Source organism: Phascolarctos cinereus, unplaced genomic scaffold (genome assembly GCF_003287225.1).
Source record: "Phascolarctos cinereus isolate Bilbo 61053 unplaced genomic scaffold, phaCin_HiC Scaffold_4;HRSCAF=312, whole genome shotgun sequence".
In the NCBI taxonomy this organism is placed as follows: Eukaryota; Metazoa; Chordata; class Mammalia; order Diprotodontia; family Phascolarctidae; genus Phascolarctos; species Phascolarctos cinereus.
In genome coordinates, this window is record NW_027555847.1 from 56,956,294 (window position 1) to 56,979,720 (window position 23,427).

General features: G+C 43.7%; 2 protein-coding genes and 1 long non-coding RNA gene across 6 annotated transcripts in view; 1 reads left to right on the forward strand and 2 right to left on the reverse strand.

Annotated features, from left to right (window-relative positions):
- Positions 1-236: 236 nt before the first annotated feature.
- MRPS25 (mitochondrial ribosomal protein S25) lies at positions 237-7,431 on the reverse strand. The gene is made up of 4 exons (XM_020981126.2): positions 7,215-7,431; positions 3,561-3,667; positions 2,893-2,980; positions 237-1,271 (listed from the first exon to the last, which is right to left on the reverse strand). Exons 1-4 carry the CDS (start codon positions 7,346-7,348, stop codon positions 1,124-1,126), a joined length of 477 nt encoding a protein of 158 aa, XP_020836785.1. The 5' UTR covers positions 7,349-7,431; the 3' UTR covers positions 237-1,123.
- Positions 7,432-7,510: 79 nt separating this feature from the next.
- On the forward strand, positions 7,511-11,422 carry LOC144456754 (uncharacterized). The gene is made up of 2 exons (XR_013485822.1): positions 7,511-7,949; positions 10,518-11,422. It is a non-coding gene; the product is annotated as an uncharacterized LOC144456754 (long non-coding RNA).
- NR2C2 (nuclear receptor subfamily 2 group C member 2) overlaps positions 10,289-23,427 on the reverse strand; it is a 116,249-nt gene continuing 103,110 nt past the window's right edge. For 3 of the 4 annotated variants that reach the window (XM_078152223.1, XM_078152221.1, XM_078152222.1), the window contains 2 exons: positions 23,179-23,284; positions 18,061-20,784 (listed from right to left, as the gene is read on the reverse strand). In XM_078152223.1, the coding sequence (XP_078008349.1) occupies positions 20,253-20,784; positions 23,179-23,284 (638 nt within the window). In that variant the 3' untranslated portion in view covers positions 18,061-20,252. The other variant, XM_020981121.2, reaches the window with a different exon arrangement.

The following is a 23,427-nucleotide window of genomic DNA, read 5'->3' on the forward strand; positions in this document are numbered from 1 at the left end:
CTACCAGTTGCTGATGCGTTGAAACAGATTCCCACTGAGTGGGAAAGGCCTTAAAGTAAATACCTTCTATGGCAAATCAAGACCAGGGGACAGACACCCAACTAGTGAAAGATGGAGTTGGGTTTCCAGTTGCACCCCCTAGAATGACCCTGGTTGGTTACTGCTAGTTTCCCTCACAGAACTTTGTTTCTTTCTCTTGATAACCCTGGAACTACAGGCAGGATCCAGTCATCATAGAGAAGGTAAACATCAAATCTTTATTACATATTTCTAGGTTTTAATGCCTTAAAGGAGTACTCCAACTTTGAAAAGCGAACTGGTAACAGTTTAGAACACATCTCCACACAGTTGTGTCCAATGTATTTAATAGTATGTGACAGATTGCTATTGACTGAAGTTTAAATCCGCCCTGATCAGAAAACTGAATTTACTTGAAATGCTGATACTAGATTATCATCCCTACAACCCTGCAATTCAAATTCTTAAATTTCATGAGGACTCTGAAGACTCCTCATGCCACTGTCCCATAAACGTTGAAACCCCATTATTACTTGGGCTCGTAGCTCCTCTTGCAGCCCTTAAAACTCAGGTGTACTGTGGTTATAAAGACTAGAGTACGGGAGTGGGAGAAGGAGACACGACTTGGAATCAGGCCATGTAGAGCTCTGGTGAAAGAGGCTTACAGAGGGGCAAGACACAACGATACTGACCCTAGGCAGTCTCTTCATTTTCACTACCCAGTAAAACATTTCTTATGTAAATGCTCCCTTGTCTTCTAGAACTAGGAAGTCACATTTATCAAGTCAATATAAAGTGTTTTATTAGCAAACTAAGTCTTTTCACTGAAATCCCCCAGCCTTGCTTGTCTTCTTGCCTCTCTAGCCTTGTGCTCGCATCTAAAACAGGCCTTTTTGAATCTCAGGGAGCTTAGGCTTTCCTGGGCTCTGGAGGGAGGCCTGGGAGCTTACCAGCTGCTGAGACCATGTGAGTTCCTGTCTCTCCATCACTCGGTCTCCAAGGCTTTGGCTTTCCGCCCAGGCTCGGATGTCCCGGGAGTCGGCAGCCTCTACCGTAGGCCCTCAGTCTTGAGCACTGGCTTTCAGAGCAGCTTTGTACTTGCCAGTCATCTCTTTGGGCAAAGGCACAATGGCTGGGCAGGGGACCTGTCCTTCACTTCACAGATACATTTCCGCAGGCAATATCTTTTGGGTCCAAAATTAGCCGGGTGAGAAAGCTTCTGTTTCTCTAGCTCCTCCATCTCGAGGACTTCCCTGTCAAAGAACAAAGATAATGAGACCCAGTGAAATAAAAAGAAGATAATTTTCCTTTGAGCCAATAACAAAAAAGAGGGGTGAGAATTGGCTTCTCCAGAAGTGCTGTACTGTGCCCACAGTAGCCTCTTCACCAACCACAGACCCAAGTTTTTACTGATGGTGGTGTTGGAATAGAAGTACAAACCTAGGTTCTATTGCTCCACTCCTGATTTATCATGGGACTTGTGCCTCATTCCCCTTTTAAAATATAGTGATGAAAACTCCTGTTAACATTCCTTCTCTCAGAGAAACAATGATGACCGGCACTCTCTGTTGAAACATTCATTGTTCATCATTGGAACGAGGCCTAGAGTCAGTCTTTTGCTTTGCCACAGTAACAAGCCCAGAAGAGGTGGCATGCAGAAGCCTCACATCATCCACAGCGAACCTGTGTCATCTGCCAGACGTACTTTCCTCCGAGGCGACACGCAAACTAGTGTTCACTCCCCCAATTCTCACATATCATCTTGATACATACAGGAATGCACACTAATGCTGATACTAAGCATTACCTCACCCAATCTCTTGTTTCCTAGGACTTTTTTTCCCTACATGCCTACGATGAAACCAGCTTAAATCCATCTTAACAAAATTTTTATTTATAACTGAGACATTTTGTTCAGGATAAGGGTTTGCAAAATCAGCTGTTGTATACAATCAAGTCACTAACTCCCTGCTAGAAAAAGCTGATGGAGAAGAAACGTTAAAGTGAATTAAGGGGAAGATATCTCTTCTGGATTAGAGAAAAAAAGGCTTCAAGCCATCAGCTAACTTTCCCTCCCCTTTCCCCTTTTTTGTGCTACATATATAGAAAGCCCTAAGATCAGGGAAGTTGGAAAGGTAGACTTTCATTACCTATCTTATTTGAAGTCCTTTAAAGGACTGAGGAGAGTCAAGGGGCAAAGGTCAAGGGTGGTTTAATGCTGAGAAAACTTCAAGAAAGGAGACAGATTCACTGGGAGGAGCCTATGATTCCAAGCTAGATTCAGGATGAGTTGTAGCAAAAGCATGATGGAGACATTTATTTCTTGAAAAAATTCTAAAACTCGAGTTGTGGCTGTGGCCCACAACTACACACAGGTCAGGTTTTTTAAGATGAGTGACTCCTCAAAAATTGAAATCTGTTAAGTAAAACGTGCTAGACAATGTCACAGTCCCTTGGTTTTATCAAATCCTTGGGAAACGGATGCTAACCAACCTGATTAATGGGGCAGAAAGCCTCTTGATTACCAAACCAGACAATGTCTTTAAAGCCCTTACTTAGCACCCATCATAGAGCGAGCACTTGCGTCAATCCCCGTGACTACCACCCATCACAGTGAGTCACCACAGAAGATGTGGTGCCCACCAAGGCCACGGGGGCTTTCTTCTCTCCTTTAGCCCTGGACGTTGGGGAAGATGGGAGCTTGACACACAGCCTGGATCTCCTAAGGGCTGCGGCGCGGCCACCAACGTGTCCACGAGACAGCTAAGTCTACCCTGCTCTCCTCTCCATACCAACCCTCTCTTTTCTATCTTCTCCTCTGGTCCTCAAGGTTAACAAGGTGACTGATCTCTGATCAAGCACCAAGCAACTTACTCCTTCTTCCCCAGGATCTTTTTGACGTGCTGCACGATCTCTTTGTTACTCTTGTCTTCCACGTCCACCAGGACCTGTTCACCAGAATCTAGAGAACAAGAAGCACAGAGCAGGACCCTGCCATGACGTCTGTACAAGACCACGTCCTAGCTTTAACACGTTTGGTACCAAGACACCAACCAAAGGGATACAAGGGAGAACCAACATGGCGCTGCTGGAGACACGAAGGCAGCCGTTGGGAAGTGGAGAAGGAAGGGATGGAGTTAAGCACATTCTCTGAAGAAAGCTAGTCTTCTAAGGGAATGCCCACTACCCATCTGGGGCAGTTAACACTCCAAAGTCCTACTGTTGGAGCTGAGCCTCACAAAAACCCCAGAAGGCAGCTTCATTTTACAGATTCAATTCAAACATTATTAAGTGTCTTATTAAAAAAATACATGAGGCTTGGGCTGGTGACACAGAGCTACTAGAGGGTCACTGGTTCAATAAGTTAGGGCAGAGGAGAATAATCACTTTCACTTTCTGACAAATGAGGCCCTAATGTGTTTGTAACTATTGTAGGAAGAGAGTCTGGTGACAAACGTGAGCTTTTGGGCTCTAGTCCTGCAATAAGAACATTTGCACCAGGCCCGGGGGAAGGGGTCTGGCAGCCAGCCCTGACCACTCACCTAAATAAAAGCGTAGAAATGGTGATGGTGTCATGTTCTTGAACATCATGATCTGCACCCAGGGGTTTTTGTACTGAATCTGAGGAACGCTGAAAAACACAAACTTCCTACAAAGGGGAAAAATAGAAAACCAGTAAAGAAAATAGTAGGAGGTACAACAGTGACACCTAGTGGACACCCTCAGCAACCACTGAGTTATGAGGTGGTGTTATCCCCATTTTATACATGATGAAACCAAGGTTCTGTGATAAAAAAGATTTGTTAACAAAGGCCAGAGTGATCTGTTGCAGAGGTGGGGCTACATTCTAACACCAAGAGCTTAGGGAAGGCTTTATACCAAAAGCTACCAACCCTGAAGCTCATGGCTAGGGTGACCATGGACTTAGACCTGTAAACCATGTGCAGGGTGCTGCAGCGGGGATAAGAAAGCTCCAAGAGCTACCTTGGGACCTCGGGCCCTTCCTCTCCCTTTTCTCATATTTTAGAGAAGGCAAAAGAACAGTGAGTGATGCCTATCCTCTCAGCTTCATGGGGGCTTTGCCGTATAAGGCACAGTGTGGTCAAGGTATACTGGGTTAGGGCCACATTTCAGAATTTCCTGTTGACAACTGTTGACATTGACCCAGGCAATCAAAATCAAGCTCGCTGTGGTGGGAAAGGTGGGCAGCAGCACTGAATGAGCACTTGGACCAGAGAGGATGAAGATGGTCCCCACCCCCACCTGCTACAGAGGCCAGCTCCTGCAAGAAGCTGGGGCCTGTATCTTCGATAGCTGAGAACAGGAAAGTTATTTTCTCCTTCCACACGTTTTTCTAGGGCACCTTGTCGGGGCCCTGACTCTGCCCCTAGAACATTCTACTTGTTGTATTCTGTTCCCCATTCGAGAGTGAATTTGTTGCAGACCTAGGCAGCTGGGCAGAGGAAAAAGCAAAGGCTTTGGATTCAAAGGACTTGAGTTTAAATGATGACCATGCCTTCCTCGCCGATAACCTAATGCAGGTGGCTGCACAGGACCTCTTCCCACTAGCCCTGTGGTGGCCTGGTTAGGTGAACTGAGGCAAGTCATTTAATCCCTTAGGTCTGTTTCCTCATCTGTAAAACAGGCAGGCTGGACTAGTTAACCTGTAAGGTCCTTTCACGTGCTGAATCTGTACCCTGGGACTGCCAAGTGCTGTCAGATTTAAGTCTTTGTCAGGCACAAATAGTCCATATGAACTTATCCCAGTGCCATGCCAGGAGATGGAATCTCTGCCATCTGAACTGCCTTCGGAAGGTTCTGAAGATCACCTGGCAGGATAAGCATCAGAGGTTCTTTCTTGAGCTGACCTGCCAAGTGTTCAAACCCTACCACAGAGAGCACAACTCTGATGGGCTGGCCACCTTATTCAAATGCCAAACAGTCCATCTGCCTAAAAGGCCATTTTATGGGGAACTCATGCAAGGCAGGCACTCACATGGAGGTCAGAAGAGACAACACAAGGACACTCTCAAGGTCTCTCTGAAGAACTCTGGTAACGATAGAGACGTGGCAGACGCTGGCACAGGACTGCCCAGCATGGCATGCCCATATCAAAGAAGGTGCTGTGCTCTACGAGCAAAGCAGAACAGCTCAAAGGAAACGTGAAATGCACAAATTTAGAGAGTCTCCATTCCAAATGTTCACATGGAGTATCTGTGTCTGACCTGTGGCAGGGCCTTCCAGCTCACACTGGTCTAATCAGTCACAGTGGGACACACTCAACAGCACCCCTGGCACAGTCATGTCATTTTGGTCCTCTTTGAGTACAAAAGGACAACAACCAGCTTGTCACTAATGCAGGACTTCTTGGTCTACAACAGGTTGGACCACAAGGCTTCTGAGGTACCTTCTGAGTTAATGTTGAAAGATCTGGGGCGGACATAGACAAGACCTTTTGAGTATCATGGAAGGTGGCCTCCCATAACCACTGCTTGGATTCTTCTGTCCTCTACGATTTAAAAAAAAAAAAGCGTGACAAGATGGTGCAGTGACGATGTGCTAAATGGGTCACTGACTTTTCTGTTAACTCAAATGAAGTGCCTGCTTTTTAGTTGTAATGATAGTGAGGTCACAGGATTTAGAACTGGAGGAGGTCTGGAAGATCAAGTCTGAGCCCTCTACAAATGAGGAAAATGAGGCACAGAGATGTTGGGCAGGGGACTTCTCCAATAATAACCTGGGTTGTAAGCAAGAGAAGAAGGATTCAAATACAAGACCTTGAACTCCATACCCAGTTCTGAGAAAACCGCCCTTAAGGAGCAGCCAGAAATCATCCTTAAATTCCATTTTCACCTGACACCCTTTCCAACTAAGCCTCTGCAATAGCCCTCCTTCCATGTGAAATTCAAATTTCTCAGCTTTCAAGTAACCTCCAACTCAGGCTCTCTGGTCCAGGTAAAGCAATCTGGCAGCTCCCAAGCTGGGTCAAGGCTTGCTAATGCCCCCCCCCTTTACTCAAGGCCCCCTCCTACACAGGAAATGCTTTAAGTCAAAGACACCCAACTCAAAACCTCCCCCTTCCGGAAGACACAAGATTTGAACAGGGTCAGCAGCAAGCGGTACAAAGAGCAACGCGACGCTGTGTTAGATTACACAAAGGAGGGAGCGCTCACTTCTGGCTCGGAGGTAATCAAGGGGAGCACTGCAGGCACACAGCAAGTGACTCGCTTTGGCGGGAGGACAAGAAGCCTGCGTGGGCGCAGTGAGAGCTCCCACTGCGCTCGGCCGGCGGAGGCCTTGAACGCCAAGGTTAATGCCCGCCAACGAGCCACCAGAGGCTCTTGAGTGGCAGGCACAGCTGGGCAGAATCCCACCTTCGGATAACCGATCTGGCAGTCAACCGGGCACTGCAAGGTGCTAAGTGCTGGGCACGCGAAGAAAGGAGAAAGCCAGTCCCTGCGGGGAGAAGCCCAGGCTGAGGGGGTCTGGGGTGGGAACAACGCGCAAACAAGCCAAGTGTATACGGACAGGAAAAGCGGGAGATAACCCAGAGGGAAGGCCCCAGAATTAAGGGGGGCAAGGACGGCTGCCCGCGCCCAGTGGGATTGTCGCTGGTAGCCGAGGAAGCTGGGTGTGGGGGGGCAGCCAGTGAAGATGCCCCCGAGCCCAGCGAAGTACAGCAGAAAGAACCTTGGAACTGGAAGCAGGAGACCCACCAGGCCTCAGCTTTATCTGTAAAATGAGGGGCGAACTAACCATGAACTCCGGCAAGGTGCCACGCACCTAGTAGGTGCCTAATAAATGCATGCTGAATTATGCTTCTAGTAGGTGCCTAATAAATGCACGCTGAATTATACTCCTAATAGGTTCCTAAGAAATGCTTGGTGACTTGAAGGAGGAGTTTCTGAGGTGCCTTCCTATGCCTATGAGCCACGGGCAGGGATACACTGATAAAGGAATGCTGGGGTCCTTGAAAACAACGAGGGGGTAAAGGTCACTGCTTTGCCCAAGGTCGCCCGGGATATAAAGCCGCAGAATTTGCACCCACTGCTCTTCCCCTGGTCCCAAGTTCCAGGCTAGGCGGGCAGGGTGCTCGCTAATGAGTCCCCTCTCCGCGCCTCAGTCTCTCCATCTGTAAGATGGGTACAGCCTGTGCAGGTGGCCGGGAGTGACGCCCCAGGCTCCGGCTCACTGACCTGGCTCCCTCGCTCAGCTCCCCATGGGTGTTGTAGTTCACGGTCATGACCTTGACCGAGCTCTTAAACACGATTTCGCCCTGGCTCAGGTACTGCAGGGTCCGGCGGATGGGGTAGCGCCCCTTCATCACCATCGCGGCGGCGGCGGGCGCGAGACTGCAGAAGGCCAGGCCACACGCGCCCGCGGACTCCCGCCTACTGCGCAGACTCGCGCTAGTTCCGCGACCGCGGACGAGGCCTAGGCGCTGCCGTGAAGCACTCTGGGAGATATGGTTCCCGGGCTCCTGGCCGCCCGCGCACTCCGCTCACTGCGCAGACTCGCGCTAACTCCGCAGGCGCTACCGCGAAGCAGTTTGGGAAATGTGGTTCCGCGAAGGCTCCCGACCGCGCTCTCCCACGCCTGCGCACTTTACGACCCTGGACGCTGCGCAGGCGCCACCGCGAAGCCGCTTGGGAGTTGTGGTTCGGAGGCTCTCAGCTGCGGCACCGTGATGGGGCAGGGCTGTCTGCGCCTCCTGATCCTTTCCCGCCCAGCGCGACTTTACTTGTGTCAGTCATTCCTACGTTCCGGAGTATGGGACAGATTTACCCAGAAAAAAGTGAGGCAGGCTTCGTTTTCTGGAAGAGCCCGATACGTACGACCTTAATTTCCTTCCCAAAATCTAAGTTGCCTCCAACGTCTTTGGTGCAGCGCAGAGAGGCGTACTTGGAGGGCAGCAGCATTCGGAGTCAGAGGTCCGCGGTGAGAGGGGTAGGGCTTGGGGGGCAGGATGGTCTGCAAGAGCCCTTCTCCCATTTCTATGATTTCTGAACACACGTGCAAAAAGCAAGCCACCAGTGTCACACGGGAGCCCCAGGAAATGCTTGCATTTTTAGTCAGGCTGTCCAAATTTAGAACGTGGTTATTGGTCAAGCGTCTTCCCTCCTCACCCCCCCCCGCCTCTTCCTTCAGAAACACTATTCTCCTGTCCCCATCTGTCAATCATCCAGCCAGCGCAGACCCCGGCCACCTTCCATGAGCAGTTAACTAGACCCCTAAGACGTCAATGAATGCTTGGTAATTCATCCTTTTCCGTCATTTCTGTCTGTGCTCTTCCATAACCAAGCAGAATCCCCCCTACTTCCGGAAGATCTCTAATCTGGAGTAGATTCACCAGACCACGCAAAGCCGGTAAATGATGTGTCTTCCGTCCCCCAGGGCCGAGTCTGTCTCTTTCTGAGACCCCATGGATCGAGGGCTTGGCTTGGAGCCGCTAAGACTCGTCTTCATGAGTTCAAACCTGGCCTCAGACACTTATTAGCTGTGTGACCCTGGGCAAGTCACTTCACCGTTGGCCTGTTTCCTCCTCTGTAAACTGTATCTTTGCCCCAAAGGGGGTCATGAAGGGTCAGACACGACTCACGCCAGATCGTAGCATCTTGGAAAGGAATCCCCATGGACGGGAAAGGTTTTGTTTTATTATCCTCTACAGGCCCTTTGTTCCATGGTCATTAATATCACTCCGTAGTTTGGGTATGAAAGCAATGAAGGGTTTTATTAATGCAGGGCACATAAAAAAAGCTTTGTATTTGGACTCAAAAGACATGGGTTTGAATCCCTGCTCTTATACTTATTACCCTTTTGATCTTGGGAAGTGAATAGAATTTTAAAACCAGAAAAGGACTATGGGGATTATTATCTAACCCTCTCATTTTGAAGATAAAGAAACTGAGCCCAAAGAAGATAAATGGTTTATCCCTGGTTACTCAGTGTTTGGTGATGTATTTGGAACAAATAACAGATTATATACATACATACATATACACACACACATACACATATGTATGTGTGTGTGTATTTGTATGTTTAAAGGGAAGTCCCTGCTTGGAAATGTGGCAACTTCTCTACAACTTAAATTGGTAGAAAGGTGACAGGTTAAGTGATTTGTCCACGGGCACACAGGTAATCTATGTCAGTCACAGCTTGAATCTGGGATTACTGATTCTAAGGCCAGTCAGTCCTCTAATTACTACCCATGCCATTTTCATATATTGTATTTTGAGTTACAAAACAGTTTACAAATGTTCTATTGTTCACTCCTCCCAATAACCTTGTGAAATATGTGTGGTGATTAAAAAGACTAAGATACATGGTTTCTACCTAATTTAATCATTTTGTTAATAAGGCCAGCACCTCATTTGGCCGAATCAGGGCAGTGGGCTGACAGTTCATATACCCTTTTAAGAGTAGGTGTTCTTGAGGGGTGGCAGTCAACTCTGATTGGTTAACACAACGGGAGGCAGGCTGTATTAAAACGAGGTGCCAAGAGTGAGGTCGGTTTCAGCTTTAGACGGAGTATTTCTATAGGCCGACCACACCAGCCTCGGCCTTCTGCCTGAGCCAGCCTGAGCAGAACCCAATAGCTACCCCTACCCGTATCAGGGTGAGATCTTAGTCCAATCTTACTATCAGCAGATGTTCTTTAAGAGACTGAACTTTTTAAAATCAGGTCTTTGGAAGAAAGGGAGAACTCTGGATCTCCCCAAATTATTGGCTATTAATAATCATTTCTCTCATAGGTAATCTTGATAGTTTCATTTACAGATGAGGGCTTCCTCAGAGCTATCTGGCTTCTGACAGAGGTGGTACCTGAGCCCAGGCTCTCTGACTGAAATGGCAGGCTCCCTTTCTAGTAGGACTAGGTAGTTTTTATTTTCCGTTTAGTTATTTTTTAGGGAGGCAATTGGGGTTAAGTGACTTGCCCAAGGCCACACAACTAGTATGTGTCTGAGGCTGGATTTGAACTCAGGTCCTCCTACTCCAGGGCAGGTGATCTAGTCACTGCACTACCTAGTCTTTAAAAGTCCATTCCTGCTCTACAAAAATACTGATTCCATGAGTATAAGTCTTTATAAGAAAGAGTATACAGAGCAAAATTTTTTTTTAGATAGGAAGGAAACACCATCTTCATAGGAATAATTTAATAGTTTCTAAAACAGATTAGGAGTAGTTGAAAAGAGTGCTCAAATAACAGGAGGGGGGAGTCCATACAGCCCATCATTCTATTACAATGCAAAAAGAAAGTCAAGATACATTTCCATTTGTAATTCACTTTTAATAGTATAAACCTCATTTAGGTAGTAGTATTAAGCCACAACAATATAATGCCACATTTAAACAGCATTTAATAAAATGCATAAGCTAATTCATGCACTGCAATACTCTATATACAAACACAACAATGCAAATTCCTCTTCATGTCTTGAAGACACTGATTAGATTATAAAATTCAGATAAAAAAACATGCTATATTATTTTTTTAGATGCCATCACACGTACAAAGTCGATTTCTACAAAGCTGGGAGAAAGCAACAGCCTCCAGCAGGTTTGAAACCTGGCATTCAAATGTAACGGCGTAAACACCGCTTGCAACGCAGAGGAGCGGAAGTTACAGAAAAGTCCCGAGGCAATGCACGCCCGACAGGTGGAGCAGCGCTATTTGGCTGGTCTGAGGATGCAGCCTCAGGCGCAGCTCAGGCCAGGGGGCGAGCTTGGGCCCACAGAGAGGGGACGGGGTGTCAGTCCTAAAACCAGGGCGGGGAGGGAGGTTACAAAGTCTTCTGGAGAACAGAGGGCCGCTCTAGGAACAGTCCAGCGCTTGAATTTTATGTGACAGCCGCATTGATTTTCATGGTGCCATGGTCACCTAAACGATTGTTCTATTTTTCCGCAATACCATCCTAAAACACTAAGCCGACATTCGAAGAATGCACGCTAGTCGATCTGCTCCGGCATAGCTTCCTAGGTGCTACGTGTATGTAAATACACAAAACAAGCACTTTAGACTTCCGGGGTTAATCGAAAACATATCCAGCCACTAAAAAAGAAACCCAAACTCTGCCACACTCTTCTTTTCCCACCCATCACACCACTCTGGACGTGAGTGCCTTCTCTTTAAAATCTAGTTATTTATTCTTTGAAATGGTCTCAGCAGGATCAATTTACTTTTAAAGGAAATTTGTTTTTTTTTAAAATTGGATTTAGAGTCATCAAAATTTCATTTTTTGTACATCTCTTCTCACTCACCTTCCCTTAGAAAGAGTCAATGGGATGACTGTTATTAAAAAGGATAAAACCTAAAATGCTGAAAACTAGTAACCCCACAGCCTCCTCTGATTAGAGATAGCCATGATTTAGGATTTTCTCATAAAGTGCCTGAACAATTCAATCGTCTCTGTCGCAATTTGTTTTATGTTAAAAAAAAAAAAGTATGTGATTCTCTCTCTCTCATTTCTTCACAGCCACTAATATGTTTGTTCCAGCATGCTGCCTTTTACATATTTTTTGTAAGCCAGCTTCCCATAACTGAATTCAGCTACAATGTTGCCATCTTTTTTACTGTACCATGGTTGATGGAGAGGATAGTTTTCTCCTTAGGTGTAAGTTCTTTTAAATCCACATGACTTTTTTTTTTTAAGCATTAGTGTGGAATCTGACAGAGATAGTTCTGCATTTATCATTATGGGTACATACACAAAGCAGTTTTAGAGCCATTTGTGGCTTTGAATTTAAAACTAAGCATAATTACGGGCAGAAAACTCCTTCAGCTGACTTCAGGTGACTAAATGGGATTTCAGTTTGGTAGCTAAACAAAGTGCTACATAAAAGTCAACAGTGGTAACAATATTCACACCTTTTTTCCTTCCCCCAAAAAGGAATACTTGATTGAAAAAAAATATGTCACCTTTCAGAACTGCCCCTGCTTAATTCATTTTTTTTCCTGCTCGCTCCCCTTCCCTGACCTCTTCCAACCCCTCCTCATCTGGAACATTAGAGAGAACAGCTACCCTCAGCAGACATATTCATCATGAAAGGATCCTTCTGACTGATGCACCAGCAAGAGTGGAAAACCAATACCACACTTGGGAGCTGAGTCCACATCATTGAAATAAGCTACTCTTCATCACTGAATCTGCAAATGTTATTTTTTTAGGAGAATTCCTGCAGCTGGGGTGGGTTATTGCCAGTGTGCTCTGGGAAATGGAGAAGTTTGTTCACACACCACATCCTCCTGTTCTTCCAGTTAGGCACTGAAGAAAACAGGGAGAAAGACTATTCTAGATAGAGTAAACTAGAATGCTCCTTCCCCAATGCCCTCTGAACTCAAGCCATTATCCTCCACTATATAGTATAGATAGGGAATAGATGGACATGTGCATTCTACTGGAACAGTTTTTATTTCATCTTTTTTTTTTAAACTTGTACAGTTAGGACTTAGCTAACTTTTCTTTCCCTGGGTGGTGTACTGCCCCCCAAAGCAACCACTCAAATAAGAAAAATATAAAAAGGTTTAGGAAAACCTCCAATGCTGAGGGATTGTATAAACATTGAAGACAATTTAGCTCATATTAGCAACTCAATCATAAACTCTCTTTAAACATAAAAATGTTTGAATACATGGCTACGTATCTGTATACATAATATACATATATAAACATACACACATATTTACACTGTACATATATATAAGATATAAACACTTATAAAGTCATTCATTCATACACACGTACATACAAATCTGTACACATACATAGTTGCTGAAGTGATTTCTAGTACAGGACATGCAGAAATGCACAATTTTGGGAGGCACAAAAGAAGATATTTATAAACCTGCATACAAAACCACCCCACCCCCACATAGCCCCAAGTCTATTAGGGCTCTCTCTCTTTGTCTTTAAATCTGAGTTAAGATATTTCTTTTAAAAAGAATCCCCCATAATCCAAAGGGTTTGAAAAAGTGAGATAGGAGGAAGCACGCAGAGTAAGTATTCTACCCTGCCAACTGGGACCAAAAGGTAGTCACCTCATAAGGAACCAAGAACCTGCTCCAATTAAGCTACATCAGGAGATGGTGCTGTGGAGTCCAAGAAATGTTGGGGGGGAGAGGAGGGTCACTGTAATGTATCTACAATGGAAAATAGGGACAATTCACACCCAGACTCTACTCCCAGGAAGAGGTCTAGCTACCAAAATAGAGAACTGTTTCTGAACTGGAGCTATCCTGGATTCAAAAAAAAAAAACACCTACATTATACACATGTGGTATGGAACAAATCATGGATTGTAAGAAGGATCTCTAATATAATTTTGCCAGAAGGATAAGGATTTTTTTCCCCCAGACTAAATGCACTACACATATCCAGACCTTTTACAGCTCTGTGCATCAACCCTAGAAGTAAATTAAAAATCTAGGTCTGTAGTGTGTACACAAATAAATTATATGACAGGATGCTAAAGCATAAAGACACCCATAGTAGAATAGATACAGCCACACTGTCATTAGCCTGCCATCTAAAGCATCATAAACCTAAAGTTAATTAACATTTAATACTGACTCTGAGAGAACCTAAAAAAATCATCCCCAAATCGGAGAATTATAGAACACATCTAACACACAATATACCTTAAGTTGCAGGAAAAAAAAACACAACCCAACACAACCTCAAAACTCATCACATTCTTGGAAAAGGACTGGACAATAAATAATATTTTAAAAAAATCTTCATAACCACAAATTTCATAACTAGAAAAATGATGTTACATTTACTAAAAATGCTTTCTTAGTCTTGTTTTTGGAATTCTGAGCTTTGTAAAACCTAAGAGAAATGGGAAACTGTAATTCTTTTCTTATATGATTTAGACCACTCCAATCTTTTTTTCCAAGTGTCAGTACCACTGCCTTTTAAAACCCACTGGTGCTATCACAGTCTTCAAAGCAAGGTTTTATTTAACAGAAGAAGTTCAGGGCATGTGTTTGTGAAGGCCACGTCTATCTACTGACTCTCTGGAGAGAGTCCTTTTTCAGGCAAGCCAAGAGTGGCAGAGCAGAGGGCAGTGATTGGAAGCCTGGCTGATAGGGCCATGGTGTAAATATCATCAAAGATTTTGCCTCTTTGGTCCTCTAGTTGAGCTTAAGGGTGTTCAGGGTCAAGCTTCTTTCGAGATTTTCTCTCAAGTGTCTCCCCTCGCCACCCCCTCCACCCCACTCCCAATCAGAGAAGCAGGCGGTAGCCCTCCCTGCATTCAGGTTTTAAGAAAATGCTTGGAAGCACTCATTCTCTTGAATCAAATTTCTTCCTGGTAATTTCTATGTACTTGGTTTACAGGATGCAATCATTTCTCCTATCACCCAGATGCCACATCTTTCTTTAAGTGGAGGTACTGAACTTCTGAAGTGAGTGGCTTTTTTTTTTAAACTTAAGGCATATTCTATTATCAGAAAGGATATCAACTTCATGTTTCCTAGGTATATGACTGCACTTTATCAGAATGTTTATGTGTGGAACTGGGGGAAATGTCTCATAAATTGTAAAAGAAAAAGAAAAAAAAACTAAGTGTTTGTGGCTCTATCCCAGGAAACTAAGTAACAGCTAAATGTTAACTATCTGGCCACTGTTAAGACCACTCTCCATCTTGAAGGGATTCTGTTTATCAATGTAGATTAAAAGGACTTCACTGTCTGGAGAAACCTTTCATTTCTACCATTCAGATTACTTAGTGGATAGAGAACTGATCTCTCTTCTTGCTAAATTTAGTATTTCATGAGCTCTATTAATAAGCAATGGTAATAACTTAAGGGTCAAAGTTTGAGGCCAATCTTTTGGAAGGAATTCCTTAAAAGAAGTCATGACCCATGAGTGTTTTTCTCTGCCCAACTGCGGAAAATAAAGTGACTATCAAGGCTATTTTGACCTAGGCTCTAGTTTAGACAATTTCTGATAGGACAGAATTTAAGTCATTCAACTGAAATAATACCCATGGAAAATTATTCTTTGATAATTGAACCAAGAAGACTCTGGTCGTTAAGGAGAATGTTTCAAAAACTTAAAATATTTTGTTTCCTTAGAAGCAATTTGGTCAGCACTGTCAGGGATGTTTAAATACTGTAAACAAAGAAAGACCTAAAGTGACTTGTCTCTGCAGGCACTATGAAGTCACTGTAGCACAAATCCTCACCTTTTTAAAGGTTGCTTCTTTACCCAAAGTGTTAGCATCTATTCCATTCTTCTGATAGAGTTGAAATAACTTTGGCTCTGGGGACATTATTCTAAGTCTTATGATGGCCTAACTCCAATTTGATAAGACAGTTTTAATCAAAACAACATAATGAAAATGGAAAGCACGTCCCACCCCCAACCCTCAAATGAAATAGGAATCAGGTGAACTAGCATGCGTCAACAATTGCTGTCTCATCACTGATCAAAACCACTACCAACAGGGAGCTCAGAGCCAATACGCCTCATGAAAGACTCAACACAGACGCTGTTCTTCTAGAACTGCCCCACATGCTCATTAGTGTGCCTGCGTTTAAAAAGGGTATTATTTTTTGTGGGATAACCTATTGGTTACAAGTGTTATCTACCAACATCCTTTATACTGATACAGACAGCCATCAACTTCATTATTTTGGCCAAATTTCCTTCATCATTCAAAACATTGGGGAGTCAATAAAAACAAAACAAAATAAACCTTACCAAAAGCAGAAAAATTCTATTATTTCCCCTTATATTTACATAACTTTTAAATGGTCACATTTAATACCATGAGGTGTTCCACCAAAATTGGAGTTTAGAAGTGGGGGCTGATGTCTTAAGTAGATGAATTTCCCACTAACAATGGCTATCTTAAAGACTGGCTAATACTCAATTTTGGTTGACTCTGAACTGACTCCAGAAAGCTACGGCAACTTCTAGCTCATTTAACAAAGTGGCCCAGGGGACAACAGGGATGCCTGTGTTAGTGCCAGGGATGATTAGTTTTCTCTTACACCTTGTACATAATACTGGGCAGTTAATTTGTCCAATTGTTATGAAAAGAGAGCTACTGGAATGTGGCAGATCAAAATGAGGAATAAGCCGTACCTGTGAGCCAAAGGACAAGTGTGGCCAGGGAAGAAGTCTTAATGATGAAACCAGTGTAACTTTGCTAGCTACTTAAAGACAACATTCATTACCTCAAAAGAGTCATCTGCGATCGCTAATAGACCCATCTGTCAAGGGACACAACACTAAACTCCACATTACAGGGTGTTTTTTCTTAATTTGCATGAACACAAAAAGGGAACAAAAAGTGGTGAATCTACAATTTTGCCCTTATTTACATCCTTCTGAATTAATTTAAACGCTCTATCTGGACATCACCTAGGGCTGTTAATTTTTTAAAGTAACAGTGGACACATTCTTTGCTTGATCCTTACACCCAGGAGCCCAAGGTGTGAAACAGGCCACTATAAAAACAGGCCCACAAAGTGCACGTTAGGTGCCGGTGCGCTCACCTCAGTGACTGGCCTTACACATACAAAGGTTACATTTTATCAAAGCAGTTTGATGAAGACACAATAAAAACAATATGACTGGTGTCTGAATGACAACAGAGAAAATCCCCAGTCACTCATTCTATTCAGTTTAAGTAGGAACTTATCAATACCAAATTAACATCCTGATACTTCTGGGTTACTTCTCCAGTACAAAAGCCAAAGACATTAGTAACCTTAATACAATTAATTAGTCATTAACTGCAGGAGCACATGATTTTTTAAAAATAGCCAATATTCTGAACGCCAACCCAAATGGGACATCAATGTAAAATGAAATGGGAGAATTCAGGGAATGGAGGCAGGGGGAGGAAAACTTTCTACTCATCTGATTCTGTTTATCTGGGACTGATCAAAGAGGCACTGTGGGCCTGCAGAAGCCGACCAAATGCCCACTGCACTGTGGAGCCAATAGGAGGAAGGAATAGATTGGGGATACGTTCAGTTACTGGAGAGGCTGAACATCTATCTTGGCAGTTAATCACTGACTAATTGCATTGCAATCCAGAGAGCCAGCTAGTAAAAGAAGCCGTGGCTCTGTGGTCATGTTCACGTCTCCACAGGGCTCGTGACCACTGACCGCTCTTGCAGGGTCAGTGCTGTGGCAGTCATTCAGCCGCTAATTGTGCTGTAGACCTGCTGCAAATAAACCACATTCTCAGTAGCTGTGAGGACCTTCAAGATGCACACCACCACCATGTGCATCCAAACTCGCAATGCCTTTTTGCCTTAGGTAGAAATGATTGTCTCTTTTTCTGTCCCTCCTCTAAGTTTTCACAGAAGTTATCAGCATTTTGGCCAAGGATATACATCATTTTCTCCTTGCCTATTCACAGGCAGGATGCTGATAACATTATGAAGTGGACAAGAAGTTCTCAGAAAGTGCTTATGTCATTACCCTGGTAATTAACTGCTAAACATTCCCAAGGGCCCTGGTATATATGCATATACAGATATGGTTTTCAGTATTCTTTAATACTAGTCTCCGACGTTAGAAAACTTTTTTTTGCCCTCTGTCAACTTCTAAGTACAAAGTGAGTTAAAAGGTTGCTCAGAAATCTGACACCTTATTTGTTTTTTGTTTTCAGAAATCAAAAGTCATTAAAATATTCCTTGTGGCAGAAAAGGAGCCTAGGCTTTCAGTAGCTACTGTTGGGGCCTCCTAGATGAAGAAACCAGGTAGGAAATGGTTAATATACGGGAAATATCTGTACATACCAAAATATCCCTATTTTTATTTTCTTTTTATCTTAATGGTGTGGTTACTGGTTCTATGAAAATTATTTTGATCCATGAAGATGTGTTGTTCCCACTATAAGTTCGTTCCTGTTATCTGGCCGTTGTATTCTGCAGTTTCCATTTTCAGAATGTAGGGGATTATGCTGTCTATTGAAACGTTGCCTATGAGACCGGTAAAAAAAAGTTCTTCAGTAATGCTGGAGCTCATCAGCCTAAGCGCTGGGAGACGAACAAGAATCCGAGCCAGCCTGGAAGAGAAATGCACTGCATTAGGAAAATGAGACTCTGTAGGCATCACAGCTAGAAAGGGATGGTCACTGTTACTTTGGGGCCTCTTCCTCCTTCTTTGGGTTGTTGCTTCTTTTCATAGCACTGTATCTTTATTTTAAGATATACCAGAGCAGGGGGGCAGCTAGGTGGTGCAGTGGATAGAGCTCCAGCCTTGGAATCAGGAGGACCTGAGTTCAAATCCGGCCCCAGACACTTGACATTTACTAGCTATGTGACGCTGGGCAAGTCACTTAACCCTGACTGCCTTGCCAAAAAACAAAACAAAAACAAAAACACCACCTTCCCCCCCAAAAAAAAACCCAGAAAGATACCAGAGCGGCCCTGGCTCTACAGAGGTGGGAATCCTCTCTGCTATCACTAGAGGCCAGTGCTCTTCACCCCAGCTTGAATCACGGATTGCTGTGGCTACAAAACATCCATCTTGGTGATTAGCCTTGCTCATAACTTAGCTAGTTTGGTCCTTAGATGACAGTCACAAAGGCTGTAATAAAACTTTTCCTGCTGTTAATGGGAGAGAAAAAAAATGCCTACATTTACTCACCAAGCTAGGTATCACAGAGAGGAGCTACAGTGTAGGAGAAAAACAGCAGTAGGGATAGGCAGTAATTCCTAAGAGACACGTGTGTATACAAATGTGAAAGGTACAGGTAAAAAGCAGTATGGCAAGAGATCCTAACACCAGGAGACACATACAAAGTTACTGCTAAGACTTGGTGGGATGGGACCTGGGATTGGAATGTGGATCAAGGAGGGTACATCTTATCCAAAAGGCACAGGGCGAGTAACAGAGAGAGGAAGCATTATGTATTAAGGAGATAGAGTCATATAGTGAGGAAAACCAGGAACTGGAGGAGGATATTCTAGTGAAGATCAACAGGGGCGGAAACAGAGCTGATAATGCCATCAGAAGAGACTACAGACCACCTGGAGGGAAGGAGGAAACAGAGAAAGGTACTTGAGAAACAGATCACATATACCTCTTTACAGCACTTGCTCTACCAAAGCCAGATCAGCTAACAATGTATTGACATGCATTACTGGTCATTTAATTTTTCAAAAATGGAAGGACCAACAAAGCAAACTTAATTCTAAACCTGATGCCCATCCAAAAAGAATAACTGGTTGTTAGGGTAGAAATGATGGGAACTTTGAGAAAAGTGGAAGTGACTGCTCCATCTGTTTCATGACAAAGAAGGAGGGGAAGGATGGGCCTACTCTGATATGCAAGCCAGATTTGGGGAGAGCACATTTTTAATGGTTCAGAGGAATGGTGGCCTCAGATGGCTGAAAAACTCTCAATATTGAAATTCTTATGATATAAAGAAACAAGTTCCAAAAAAGGAGAAAAAGGGAGGCCTGTCTAAGGATATAGGATATAATCAATCAACTAAGATTTTAAAATGACATGTGCATCAGATACAAGCCAGGTCAAGTAATAATGAATTCCAAGTCATGGACTGGTCCTATATAGAAGAACAGTGTCAGGAGGGCTAAAACTCAGAATGAGCTAGGGCTGGTCAAGAAGGGTGGACAACAAAAAGGACTTTTTATGTTCTCTGCAGACACCAAAGTAGGGATAGGACAGAATGATGACATTAGACAACAATGGTCCTGTTTCTGTTTTTCTCTACCAAGTAAAAAGATATTTGGACTAAAAAAGACGGGAAAAAAATGGCAGAGACCCAAGGAAAGAAGAAACTTAGTAAGAGAATACTTTAGCTGCCTTTGATGAATGCAAGTTGCTGGGCCTGGGTGAACTACATACCAGGCATGGCAAGAATTGGCAGATAGGACTGTGATTATCAGACTATCAGTGATATTTGAAAAACCTGAAGAAAAAGAAATGCTACAGGCCTGGAGAAGGACAAATATTATAAAAATTTTCAAAAAAGGGAGGTGAATGGAGTTAGCAAAAAGGCAGCAGAGTAGTGGACAATTACTGGATTTGGACTGAGAGAAGCTGGGATCAAATCACCCTGCCTTGGGCAATCACTTAATCTCTAGGGGCCTCATCAGTAAAATGAGGAAGTTACACCAGATGACTCTGAAGGCTCCTTCTGGCTCCAACTGTATCATCCAAATGGAATACTGGGCCAAATCTAGTATCCTGAAATTTAAGAAGCATAAGTGCAAAGTCTTATAACTGGGTTAAAAATCAACTTACATACAAGTAGGTAGAATGTGGCTGTAACAGTTCATTTGGGGAAAAAAAAAGGGGGGGTGTAAGGAAGGGTTTAGTGGGCTGAAAGCTGAGTGTGAACTGACAGTGTGGTCTGGGAACCAAGGGTGTATCGGAAGGCACAGCATCTAGGACTTGAGACAGATCAGTCACCAAGTACTTATGGAACATCTGCCCTAGGCCAGGAACCACGCTGGGTGATGGACACACAAAGAAAAAGTGACAGTCCCTGACATCGAGTCCCCATTTTTCAGGGGGTGATATGAGAGACAACAGTGACCCAGGAGCTTTGGTGCAGTGGAAAAAAGCACTGGCTGTGCAGGCTGAGGACCTGGATTCGAATCTTCCACACTTCACTACAGCGAGGCAGCAGGACTCCAGGGAAAGTACACTGGTGCTCTCTTTTACTTTGCACTTTCTTGTCTGCATCACAGCTTCCTGAAGGTCCCTGCCTCCCCCACTTCTTGGCTGCGTGGCCTTGGGTAAGTCACTTCTTTCAAGGTTTCTTCTGTAAAATGAACGGGCAATGACAGTGTCACTTCCAGCTTGAAATTCTAAGAGCCAAAATGACACTGCCTCTGTGACAGTTACCACTGACCTCAGAGAAGGGTTGGTGAGACCAAGCGAGCAGGGACTCAGTAAATGCCACCAAGTGAAGAACACTGGGCTATTTCTAAATAATTAAATACTTACTCCAAAGATGACAACTGGCCACCACTGAGGACATTACAAAGGATAAGACTGAAATTAACTCCCAATGAAGAGCGCCAGTGATGCTTTGGGAAATGGGAGCCTCTGGAATAAATGGGAGTCTCCCAATGGGATAACACATTTGAACAGATAAGTTCTGGTGATTATTAAAAAAAGTTACTTGAAAGTCACACCTTAGTTAATCTGATAATAAGTCCATATGATTTATGGTTGGAAGAAAACTCAGATATTATCTAGCTCAAACTCTTCATTTTACACATGTAGAAAATGAGACCCAGAGAGAGTGGCAGAGTCAGGATCCTCTGGTTCCAAAACAAGTACTGCGACTTCCAGAGTCCTCCTTATTTTTTCTTGGACAGATTTAGAATGAGGGCCCAGGAAGCAAAGGGAGCACCACTGTATCAGTGCGGCCACTGGACTTGCCACCCAAGACTAGAGAGCCCCAGTCCTCATTCCCCAGCCAAAGCAGAATTACGGCCATATCTGGGTCTCTCAGTGACTGTAACATGACACCCATGTTCAGACTTGTACTGAATAGAGTTCTTTACAGTGACCTTACACACTCTAATTTGTAATCAATCAATAGACAAACATTTATTAAAGTGTCTACTATGTACCAAGCACTGTGCTAAGCCCTAGGGATAGAAAGATTAAAACAGGCCCTCCTCTTAGGGAGGAGAGAGAGAGAGAGAGAGAGAGAGAGAGAGAGAGAGAGAGAGAGAGAGAGAGAGAGAGAGAGAGAGAGAATGTGTGTGTGTGTGTGTGTGTGTGTGTGTGTGTGTGTGTGTGTGTACACGCACATACACAAAAAAAAGCAAAATTAAAACAAGGTAGTTTTTTCTTTTTTTGTGGAATGGGGAAGGCACAAGCAGCTGGGAGGATCAGGAAAGACTACATGAAGAAGCTGGCACCTGGCATAAGCTTTGAAGACATCTAGATTTTATAAGAGTGAAAAATAAGCTGGGAGTGCACTCTGGGTGCCACCAGGGGTACTGTCAATGTCAAGGTAGGGAGGTAGGACACAGACTGTGTTGTGAGAGGAAGAGAAAAAAAAAAGCCACTTTGGCTGGCCTGAAGAGTACATGAAGGGGAGTAATACAGAATAAACCTGGAAAGGTCAGCTGAAGCCAGGCAGTAAAAGGCTTTAAATATCAAATGGAGGAGTCTGTACTTGATTATAGTGGTAACAGGAGCCAATGGAACGAACTGAAAATCAATTTTAGCGGGGGGAGATGACCTGTGCTCTCAGAAAACCACTTCAGCAGCTGTCTGGAGGACAGATTTGGAGGCAGGGAGACCAATTAGGAAGCTCTTTGTGCAGGTGAGAGGCAATGAGAGCCTGTACTACGGAGTATGCACAGTGTCCCAGAGTCCTGGTTCTAACAACAAATCCTAACTAGCAAAAAAATTAGGTGTGATAATAACTTGTCATTTGAACAATTTCACAAACTTGTCCATGAGTGAGGTTACTGTTGTTCCTACTTGTAGACCCCCATTCCTTTGTAGAGGAATGATTTCACTTCTTTTGGTGAAATACATCCATATATCAAAAGATGTTGCCTTAAGGTCATAGCTCTTTGGCCAGTCACCCTCTATCTTTTTTTTTTTTTGGTTAGGCAATGGGGTTAAGTGACTTGCCCAGGGTCACACAGCTAGTAAGTGTTATGTGTCTGAGGCCGCATTTGAATTCAGGTCCTCCTAAATCCAGGGCCGGTGCTCTATCCACTGAGCCACCTAGCTGCTCCCACTCACCCTCTATCTTGAGGCCTTTTACTAGAACAGCCTATTCTGAGCAAAAGGGATCCATGTGAGACTCCAAATCCTACTCATCATAATAAAATGCTAGTGCTGGGAAGGAACTTCAGGAGTAATTCACTTCCAATTTCTCATTTTACCATGAAGAAGACTAAAGACCCACAGTTAGCTAGTAGTGGATAAAGAACTAGAACTCAGGTCTTTGGATTCCTGATTCATTGATTATCCCACTACATCACACTACTAAAAGCATATTACCATAACAAGAGTGAATAAAATTATAATGACATAATCATGTTCACCATCTGCTAAGCAACTTTAACTTAATGTACATTTGTAATGAAACTCTGAAGCCTGAAGTCATTTACTATCCAGATTCTGAACTTGTTAAAATCATCTCCAGTTCCCCCAGATCAGCATACTTATGTTTATGTACCTGTATGTATCTTCTGAATAGGTTTTCTGCACATAGTCCTGTAACTCCATCTGTGCTTTCTCTTGGAATTTTTCTATTTGGCTTGTACTGGCCAAACCTGGATGATCTGAAAGTGGAAAAGAAGGACCCAAATTTTTAATTATTTAAAACAGAAAGCTTTTCTGCAGAATAACTTAAAATATTTCCAGCCCAGTTTATTATAGGGAATATATTCAGAGACATGGTAAAATACTGTATTATGAAGAGTTC